A 10,585-nucleotide genomic window follows, 5' to 3' on the forward strand; every position below is an offset into this window, starting at 1 on the left:
CAAGCGCCGTGTAAGATCAAGCTCCACTTGCTCCGGCACTCTGCCTTGTTGAGTTTGCAATTTCATCTAATAATTCTAGCTTAAGCTCAACCTAATAGCCTGCCCTTATAAATAAACTTTATGAGGTCCTTCCTCGCAATAGCCGCCGTGCTATTCAATCCTAGCAGCGCTTTAACAAGAGAAAGAGGCCTCGCTTTGTCGCTGCTAGTCCATCTAAAATGGACAGCCCCGGCACAAAATTGACATCCTCGGTCTTTGAAAATATATTACGAAATGGTAGCTCCTTGCTGCTCTTCCATGTGTATGCTTCAGGAAAATGGATTGGAAAAATCATTTCGTGCAACCTTCCCGATTTTCCAAACTTTGATCACAGTAGAATAAGGAAGTGTGTGTGGCTGAAGGCGATCTGATTCAAATCAAAAAAGAAAATTTGGTTTGGAATACCTATCGAGAAACACCAAACAAGCAGTTGTCAGCTTGCTACAGCTGCACTCGGGCTTGGGCGACCAGCGTCACTTTGCGCGGTCTCATCTTGCGAGCCAGGGCTTTAGCATGGTGTTTCCAGGAATCCAAGTCGTGGGCACGAGCATGAGCAAATACCTTCAATCACAGCCAATGGCACGACGAAGAATTGACCACATGGGAAATCTTGCTTAGAAAGTTAAATTCAACCAGCTATCAGGGAGAGATCTTGGAGCGGGCCAACTCTTATTTAATGCCCTTGAACATTAAATCGGGAAGCCTCAACCTTTTCTCTCCTTTCTTTTCACAAGCATGAAAATCCGCTCGTTAATTGCGATCTTGGGGGTTGTCTCCTTGGCTCTAGGTATCCATTGAACCAAAGCATGTCGTTGCTATTCATGCTAGGCTAAGACGCGAGCTAACCTGTCTACTCTTATAGCAAAGGGTTCCAAAGACGATACCTACACGTATATCACGGACATTGGGCTAAAAGCGTGCGACTCCGTGTATTGTGAGCTTCCTCAGCCATGGCACCGCGTCCCTATGGACCTCAACAAAGGCGCTAAAGGCAAATATATCTACTTGCATTATCGCAAAGATGCGCGCGGGAAACCTATCACCAACATCATCCAGCTCAAGGATGATGAACCTGCACCAGCCGGATACAAAAAACTTGAGCTCAACGTGAACGAGGGCTCAAAAGCTCCCAAGAGATATCTTGCCTTTACCACCTCCTTATCAGCAGGGGATCCCATCCAAAACTTGTTGGTGAAATTTGGAGGGGATGCAATTGCCATCGACGGCTATAGAAAATTCAATTTCAACCTCAATGATGGTCTTGGTAATAGAACTCTAGGCTGTTTTTAGAAGTTTCTCAATGCTGTTTACATTATCTCATATCCTCAACCTTATTTTATAGGTGAAGTAGTCAATTTATTCTATCAGCCGAAAACTAAAGAAGGTGAGTGTAGAAATAGTATATCATCTCCATGCTTTGAATTCATGGACTTTCCTACTCGTTTGATCATTTAGTTCCGATCTCCGATATTACTGTGGAGGTCTGTGATGATAAAGCCTGCGAGAAAGAGGGGTGGACGAAATCCAATCATGACTTGAATGCCGACGTATCGGACAAATACATTTATATCTTCTATAAGAGACTTGGTAGGCTGCTTAAATCTGGCTCTACTATCTGGGGCTAATCTGTTCGCTTCATTTTATAGGACATGGAGCCGCAATCACAGATCTCAAAGCTTCCACAAAAACAGATATGCCTGGCTATATTCGGATTGAAACCAACCTGAATGAAGGCACAGAAGGAAAACCGGTGTATCTCTTTTACAAAAAGAGCAAAAAGGGGACCCCAGTCTATGATATAACGGTACTCAGCGGGCAAGACTTGGTCGACCCATATGGTTACACTAAAGTTGACCAAGATCTTAACGTTGAAAGTAGTGGCTACCCAGTCTACCTGTACTACAGGCATAAACAGAAGGGTAGCTTCAAATGGATTTTTGAGCAATATATTCCATATTACTCACCTATTTTTGCGACTTTATAGAGCTACCTCAAACCCCTAAACTCAAATTTCATCGCGATGGAACCTTCAAAATCTTGCAGCTTGCTGACCTACACATGACAAGCAACCGAGGAGGGTGCATTGATATCCCAAAGACACCTGAAGTAGAATTGCCATTGTCATGTGCAATAGTATACATAATTTTTTCTAACTTTTGCTTGTTATTCAAATGTAGTGGAAAAATTGTACCAATCTTAAAACATTTGCGTTTGCCGAACGTATGATCGCTGCTGAAAAACCAGATATGATCGTCTTTACTGGAGACAATGTGATGGGGTCTCCAGATCCAAGGGCCTCCGTTCTCAAGTATGCTAGCATCGCTTTCAAACATAAGATTCCATGGGTATGTATGGGAGTAAATTGTTTTTGCTGCTCATTTTTAACCTTCAGCCTTATGTAGGCCTTTGTCCATGGTAACCATGATGACGAAGCCTCTTTGTCTCGGCTTGAACTCACGCAAACCGCCCTCAGCCTTCCTTACTCTCTTGGTCAAAATGGCCCTTACAGTTTGTTTGGGTCTGGTAACTACTATACACAAATCCTAGGAAAAGGGTAACTACATGTACGATAGGTATGCAATAGTATGTAGCAATCTAAGCTTTGTCACGCTCATTAGGGATAAACCATCTTTCACTCTCTATTTTGTTGACTCCGGGGCGTATAATCTAGACACTAGTATTAAAGGCTATGACTATATCAAAGAGGACCAGATTGACTGGTTCCGTGAAACTTCCAAGGCGATTGGAGGCAAAAAAGAGAAAAAGCCAAATGCAGTAGCCTTCTGGCACATCCCTACAAATGAATACAAGAAAGTAAGTGAAGTGCCTGACAAGCGAGTTGGAGACATTGGTGAAAAAGTTTCTAGCCCGGTAACTGAAACGCCTTTTATTGACGCTCTACATGAGGGTATGTGGATAGAATGTTGCCTTCGTTGGAAAACCTTTACTTGCCGAATTTGTACTCAAATATAATTTTATAGCCGGCGATGTTAAAATGACGGTTGTCGGACATGATCATGTCAATGACTATTGCTTCCCACACAAAAGCATGCAGCTCTGTTATGGAGGTGGTGCAGGATATGGTACTTACGGTGCTACAAACAAGGGCTGGGATAGACGCGCACGTATCATTCAACTCACTGATTTTGGCAAGCACATCAAAACATGGAAGCGCAAGGACAACGCGGATCTGTCGGTTCTGAACCCACAGTTAATTGTTTAGAATACTCATCTGAATTTATATAATAGTATTTTATGTTTGTTAATGGTTGTTACAATCTCTAATTGTTTTACTTACTAGTACCTCTCCTTCCCTTTATAATACTTTTTTATTTATTTCCTCCTACTAATACCACCGTATTCAAACGGAATAGATTGGGGTTGGTTTAAAAGATATCGATTGGTAGAATTAGGATATTCTTGAGGATGATATGATCTCTAAACATGAATCCAATTCCACTATAGTATCTTTAGCTGATTTAAGAGTGAACTTGATACGATCGTCTCATATTCATTGCACTCCAAATTTACATTATTATGGTAGAATTTTAGAACCTTTTGGAAAATGATCCATAAAAGCCTAATAACAACCAGCCTATATATGTGAAATAAATCAAAATTAGTTTATTGATATTTAATTGAAATTGAGCATTAATATTCTCCATATTAATAAAAACAAAAAAATTTGAAATTGGCAATATAGAAAAATTATGGGGAAATATAAAAAGGGGCTCAACTGGGAATTGAACCCAGGACCTCTCCCACCCTAAGGGAGAATTATACCACTAAACCATTGAGCCGATTTATCACGCATTGTTGCGTCGAATAATAGACTAATAAGGTCTATCCTGACAATCCTCTAGCTATCCCTAAGCTCTTGATTGTCCTTCCGTAAACACTTCAGAAGGCTAATAAACGACACAAAGTGGATTGTAAAGTAATCCGGTTCTATCCCAAAACAAAAATAGCACACTTTTTATTGTAAACAAAGATGTTTCCCTTTTATACTAAAGATAACGTACCACAAACATAAATGTAAACAATATAATAAAAATATAATGAGGTAATCAAGGAAAAATATGTTAACCGTAACCGTAAGCTAATAAATATACTAATAAAACCATCCCAAGGACTTAAAGAAGTGTAAAAGAAAAATAAGCCACCAAAACCAAGCCTCCTTTCCTCCTACTGCGCCATAATTCCATATTGTGCCAATTCTCCTCACAACAGCATTTTATTTTAGATGAAGTCTATATCAGATAATTCATTCCTATTTGAACTCCGACTAGGTTGCGGATTCCTGGCCGGCAGGCCTGTCGTAGAATACTCCACCCGACAAGGACGGCACTTCCGGCGCAACGGCTCTCTAGAGCCGAACATATTGGTGCCTCAATCCTGGCCAGAGGCCGGATCTACACCCGAGGATTGGAAGAAAATCTGGACTTCCGTCCACAAACGACCCACCCTCCCAAAACACCGTGCGCTACGCTGGCGGATTCTTGTGGAACGAGTGATCACTAACTCGACATTTCCTGGTCACGACCCGAAGTGCACCCGATGTAACGCCTCAAGAGACACAACTCGTCACACTTTCTTCGAATGTCCTGAACTCACACCAGTATGGCAATGGGCGGAGAGGTGCATCGTCACCATCACAGGCCCCCAGAATACTCCGGTGCTGACTGCTCGCAACCTCATACTAGGAGACTTCACGGAATCCTCGAGAACAGCGAGAAACGTAGCCCGAATTACTTTTGACTCGGTGTTATGGCAAATTCACCGAGATCGGATCGCCTTTTATTTCGAAAGCACCCGAGCCTCACCCGAAATAATCATCAACCGGGCCAAACTAGATATTGAGGAAGTGATAGGAGCCGAACTAATCCGAGCACGAAAAAACCGGCAAATCGAACAGTTTCGAAGAATATGGTGCAAGCTGGGTGCGGTTAGAGAAGGAGCGATCGGAGCGGCACTGATACTGGGATAACGCAGTAATCCCTACCTTATCCCCTTCCTATCCTCTGCTTCCACTTGTTTACTCCCCACCCCACTTCTCATGTTATCCTTTGATATCTACAGTTAGTTGAGTTTCACCATTCCCTTACCTATTTGAGCTGAAAGTCGATATGACCAACATATCATTTCGATCTACGATATCACACAAAGCTTTAACTTTGGCTTCCCTTTCAGTTTATTGCTTATACTAATGTAACAATTGTATTTTAGAGTCTCCCTATACAATAAAGACTCGGCATTGATCAAAAGAAAAAAACTAGGTTGTGGATTCGATTCCTGTAGACGTCGCCTTTCCATGAGAGTTTGTCGGGTTTTTCTCAGGACTCAACCGCTTTCAATAGTATAGCAACAAGTAAGTAATATAAAGCGGCTACAAAAATTAGGTAGCAAAAATCCTTAGAAGAAATCCAACCACAAAAATGGGATGCCAGGGGGCAGTACCTGGGTGATTTTGACGTAGATGTCTACCCTTCCATTCCCCCCAGATAAAAATCGAGTGGTTGTAAAAAAATACATCCCAAGGGAGAAAAAAAAGGTTACAGTTTTGTTGTAACACAGGCCAGCAATCTGGAACGATAGATGATCCAGATTATCGATAATAATGGACAACGCCCAACCAAGCGAAATAGCACTCGCGGAGCAACTAGGACACGAGATGTAAAAATCGGTAGGTCCAAATAGTGGTCCGCGTCTATAAAGGATAAAAAAGAAGATTTCCAAGAGCTTTGGTGTAAAGGAATTTGGATACAAGTCCAAGGAGACGAAATATCCTTCATCCAACACACTTAGCTCCAATATGACTATGTCGAATACCTTACCACCCGTATTCTTATTTTTTTTTTGTTGCTTTTTATTCTCTCTCTTTCTCCTTCTCATATTTTACTTTCTTCTCTCTTTGAAATAATAGGAAAGATATACACATTCTCTGTATACCCCCCAATTCTTGCACGGATTTCTTGTTTTCTGATTTTTATCAATATACTTAATTAAGAACGAAAAAGGACACTTTTTAATAAATATCCACTTCACAAAAAAATTGTTGTTTAACAGGCTCCATCCTAAGGTCCATGATAAGCCCTGAACAAGCATGCAAAAGTATGAATAACTCTTCCGATTCCACAAAGTAACAAAAGACAAAGATCGACAAGTTTCCATGTTATTGCACGGCATCATGGTCTGGAGTATACATAAGACCAGGATCGCAATTGTCATGGACAGCCAAGAGCATGAGGACATCACTTTCAAGTATATCTTTATATCAGACCTTCTCATAGCAATCAAAGGACAATGGATACAAGCACAGAGGAAGAAAGCTGAAGAAAACTCTTAACCTAATCTAATGGTTTTATATGTTTGATCAATGCTCTTCATAATGAAGAGAGGCGGTATCTCGAAGTATTTCACGAAAGGGAAGCGGTTTGCCAACTTCACAAATGAATCGACAGAGAGTCGCATTGAGTAGGATTTAACCACTAGGGATTTCCTAGTGGTTAAATCCTATTTAATGAAAGAATGAAAGAATGAGGCTGTTGAGAAGCTTACAACCATAACCGGACTTGAATTATCCACTATGCCAGCCAAAGAAGCCCCGAAATCAAGACAGTGAGCCCTCAAAAATTCCTGGCTTCCCAGAAGCACATGAAGTTCGACTTTTGTATCGCTAAATCGCCCACGCGGAATGAGCAGCCATCTCGGAAATCTGTCTTTAAACCAAGAGTCCCTCTAATACTAAGGGACTCCTTAAGGCAAAAGCATCCGGTAATCCCAAAGGAACATGAGCTTAAATGTTTATTATAGCGACAGCAAATGTCGTTCTCCGTCAGCATCTTTGCTCTCTTCCTATCAAATGATAAGGAAGAGTAAAAAATATTTTCCATCTCATTAAACTTTTTATACTCTTAACCATTCATATCAATCAGCTTTAGCAATCTATCTGCTTTCTTCTCACTTGAGTATCTTAAGGTTTTTGAGGTATTGGAACGGGCTTGAATACCGCTTCCCTCAGTACTCTTTTAAGACAACTAAAAAAAAAGTTATGTTTGAAACGTAAATATCTTTATAAATCTAAGAACACTTTTTTCAGGCTGTTCAGCTAAAATTATATAAAATTTAGCTGTTTTCTTGGATACCAGTATGCTCAACTAATTATTGCATTTTATAGTATATATACCAGTAATTATGATAAAATATCTTTGCAATTCATAAATTTGTTCCATAACAATGGGGCCGTAACCTGGCGTCTCTCCATGCTCTGAGCACTCGAAATCCATTTATCGCACGTAGCTGTCCAACACTGTCGCTCTGCATTTTATCTTCTGTCTCTGTTATGTATTCATTCACCGCATTTGATCGCAAACCAATGTGGCCAAGTTCCCCCTCGCCATTTGGAATTCGCAGTTCCCAGGTGCAAGGATCCTTGAGGTGATCCCGCCATACGTATCCATTGCACCATTTTATGGGCCTTTTTAAGTCACTCATTAGCCAAACAAAATGTCCCAGGCTACGTGCATGACCTCCAATAAAACTTGAAATTATCATCACTGCTATTGCCCATAGGATTCCAATCCCGGCGGAAAAAATTAGACAATACATAGCAACGTTACTAATGCAGTCGGCAGCCATGCCGCCCTGCAGTAGCAGATATGTTCGACCACCGACTTGTGAACCTGATCCAGCAACATCTAACGCCATCATCCGACTCAATTCTATGCTAGCCTTATTATCTTCAAGTTGATTCTCATTTAAGTACCCTGATAAGGCTAGTCCGACCATTGTTGGCGGTCCAGACGCAACTTGATCGTATGGTAGAAATCTGCCAGCGAGTTTATAAGCAATCTGCAACTGGTATCCTGGGTCATTATCTGCAGCAACTGCTTTGGAAATCACAATATTATACGTGCATTTTGCCACGCCCGGGGGACCACCAGCTATACTAAGTGATAAGCTACCACTGTGGCGTCTTTGTATGGGGTCAAACGGCTGGTTGGAAGATTGAACAACCAATTTATCAAAGCTATTTCCAGAGGTTTTTAAAGCATTTCGTAAGTCAGTGAGATTGCTGCAGTGCACCTCTGCTTCAACGTCCCATCGTTGATCTAGATCTGGAACGCACGCTGCATTTTCTGTACTCAGCGATACTGCTCTTGCTGGGCAGTAGGCTGAGCTAGCTGCACCTGCTCGAAACTTTGTCTCACCTCTTCCCTCAGCATATACTACCACTCCACCGGCTTCTACTCGCGCCCCAGTTTTAGCGTTTACTGTCCCTATCCCAGCCAAAGTCCTTATTTGTATGGTACGCATTTTGTCTAAACCTAACAAATTCCCCTCTATTCCACGTTCCAATACACCCCAGGCTGGGATACTGATATTCTCCTTGACAATGCAAGTATTGGGGAGTAGATTGATCAAGATAGGCATGATTGAAATATAGATGGCAACTATCAGCGCGAATAAGGCACGTACTCGCCCCGGTCCATAGCATGCAGTTTTGAAAGAACTAACAAGCCCAGGTGATGCATGGCAAGATAGCCATTCACCCCACGCCAGTAATGCGCCCCTGTTTGTATACCCGGCTGGGAGAACAAGTTGGAAAGTTGCTGAAAGGGCATACCCATAGGCTGCACCACCAAGAGCCACCACAGCCTGCAACACCCATAGTGCATTGGTGGCAGCCACCCATAATCCATTAGCAGTCCAAGGAAATATTAACAAATGCTCCATTTGTAACTAGGTACGTCTCTCACTCGGACATTTAAAGCGACTATAAGGAAGCTATACTTATAATGCAACTTCCCTTGATGATGAAGTTGTATGCACAAGATTAGCTGTGATGCAACAAATAAGAAATTTGTTACGTAGTACTACTCTTATGTTCACTTGAGGGAGAAAGTATTACAAATTTTATTTACCAAAGAGGATAAGTAGTTATTCTATCGCAATTTTTCAAAATTTTGTATAAAAGAGCGAGCTAGTATGCTTCCTTTATATTTTCATGTATTCACTGATATATGAACCAACCCCAAGTACGAAAAGATGAACTAACATTTTAAGCGAGACGCGAGATTTTTCTCATGGACAATCGATGGAAATTTTTTCTTAAACAGGTAATAGAAATTTTGACCGAAGTAAAGTTTTATGGCTGAAGATGAAATAAAAATCTAATAGTATCACGATCATTTATGATTTTATGGGCTATTCAATTATATCTGACTATTTTAATATATGAGAATTTAACGTAAATATCAATAATATACTGTCTCAAACCACATCAAAAAAACACTCTAGTGGAAAGTATTTTAGATTTGATTTTTGTAGTTATAATTCGCATATTATGATATCTAGTAGCAAAGAAATTGTTATGAGACAAGACAGACTTCAATAAAGAGCTTTACTTAAATTCCGATAATGGGAGTTTAAAACTCGGGTTTGCCTTACCGATTTATTATTCTCAAGCTTAGCATACGTGATGGGTTATGGGAAGTTTTGACAATTTTGATTGGATGTGCTGTTCTATCTGCTACTTTTAATATTCAGTGAATATCGGATCTAGGTGAGAATTTTCGCATAAATGAATCACTATTTTCTGATCAGCTGAGGTGACAAGAACTCGTGAACTTTGTTTATGTTGCTCCACCAGAAAATCCACTATGGTTGCTACTGGGGTCAAGAATGGTGGTATATTGCACACTGCAGACCATGCGAGCCATTCCTTCTGCATTGATAGTTGTGTCGCTTCCCCAATCTCTCTTTGCTGGATAGTAGACATTCCTATAACATGTAACTTGAGGAATACTCTTTGCATACCCTTCTTTCCTAAGATGCGCCTAGCAATTAAATGCTATAATATGATTTCTAAAAGATACTTATTTGTGCTGATGCTAAACGAATTAGCATTCTCGATATCCTTATCGAAACCATTAATTTCTTCTTTAAATGTGAGAAACAATATTGACAGTAGTAATTTAAACATATTACACAGAATATTAGTTAGCTTTTTCGTTATTTATATAAAATCCAACAAAGACAGTGTATTACCAATGTTTGTTTGTTATAACAAGGTTCGTATGGTAGACAGATGATCTTAAAAAAAAATAGAGATCGGTGAGGAACAGAGAAATAATTTTTAAATAAAAATAGAAAATCAAAAAGAATATGAAATTTCAGATTACATTATCATCAAATTAATAGTTAAACCATAACGAGATATTAACAATGACCTTATATCATATCATAAGAAAAGTGTAAGTGTGCCATCCTGTTACATCTGCTCTAAATAATCGAAAGTAGATTTACTAAACCACATGTCCATGTTACTCCTGCGCTTTCATTATATTAAAATTATTCCCCTCTTTTGTAGTGCCTCTGGTTAACCTCTGCAATATAGTTATAATCCAATACGCATCATTTAAACTTCTGAAAAATATATAAAAATTAAACTCTGTCGGGCTCAACTGGGAATTGAACCCAGGACCTCTCCCACCCTAAGGGAGAATTATACCACTAAACCATTGAGCCGACTTTTTACAATCTT

At 40.1% G+C, this 10,585-nt stretch overlaps 3 protein-coding genes and 2 non-coding genes across 5 annotated transcripts; 2 read left to right on the top strand and 3 right to left on the bottom strand.

Moving 5' to 3' along the window:
• Nucleotides 1-774: 774 nt before the first annotated feature.
• Nucleotides 775-3,262, top strand: VTP21DRAFT_3195 (uncharacterized protein; the record flags this gene model as incomplete). Its single annotated transcript, XM_069393471.1, has 10 exons — nucleotides 775-826; nucleotides 902-1,303; nucleotides 1,382-1,423; nucleotides 1,495-1,626; nucleotides 1,686-1,958; nucleotides 2,024-2,145; nucleotides 2,217-2,384; nucleotides 2,442-2,593; nucleotides 2,658-2,947; nucleotides 3,021-3,262. 10 exons carry the CDS (start codon nucleotides 775-777, stop codon nucleotides 3,260-3,262), a joined length of 1,875 nt encoding a protein of 624 aa, XP_069249805.1.
• Nucleotides 3,263-3,767: 505 nt separating this feature from the next.
• On the bottom strand, nucleotides 3,768-3,839 carry VTP21DRAFT_t192. The gene has a single exon. It is a non-coding gene; the product is annotated as a tRNA-Pro (tRNA).
• Nucleotides 3,840-4,282: 443 nt separating this feature from the next.
• On the top strand, nucleotides 4,283-5,026 carry VTP21DRAFT_3196 (uncharacterized protein; the record flags this gene model as incomplete). Its single annotated transcript, XM_069393472.1, has 1 exon — nucleotides 4,283-5,026. The coding sequence occupies one exon, from the start codon at nucleotides 4,283-4,285 to the stop codon at nucleotides 5,024-5,026; it is 744 nt and encodes a 247-aa protein (XP_069249806.1).
• Nucleotides 5,027-7,254: 2,228 nt separating this feature from the next.
• On the bottom strand, nucleotides 7,255-8,775 carry VTP21DRAFT_3197 (uncharacterized protein; the record flags this gene model as incomplete). The annotated part of the gene is made up of 1 exon (XM_069393473.1): nucleotides 7,255-8,775. The coding sequence occupies one exon, from the start codon at nucleotides 8,773-8,775 to the stop codon at nucleotides 7,255-7,257; it is 1,521 nt and encodes a 506-aa protein (XP_069249807.1).
• A 1,722-nt stretch (nucleotides 8,776-10,497) lies between these two features.
• On the bottom strand, nucleotides 10,498-10,569 carry VTP21DRAFT_t191. Its single transcript has one exon. It is a non-coding gene; the product is annotated as a tRNA-Pro (tRNA).
• Nucleotides 10,570-10,585: the final 16 nt, after the last annotated feature.

Source organism: Calcarisporiella thermophila (genome assembly GCF_041956535.1).
Source record: "Calcarisporiella thermophila strain CBS 279.70 unplaced genomic scaffold VTP21scaffold_16, whole genome shotgun sequence".
In the NCBI taxonomy this organism is placed as follows: domain Eukaryota; kingdom Fungi; phylum Calcarisporiellomycota; class Calcarisporiellomycetes; order Calcarisporiellales; family Calcarisporiellaceae; genus Calcarisporiella; species Calcarisporiella thermophila.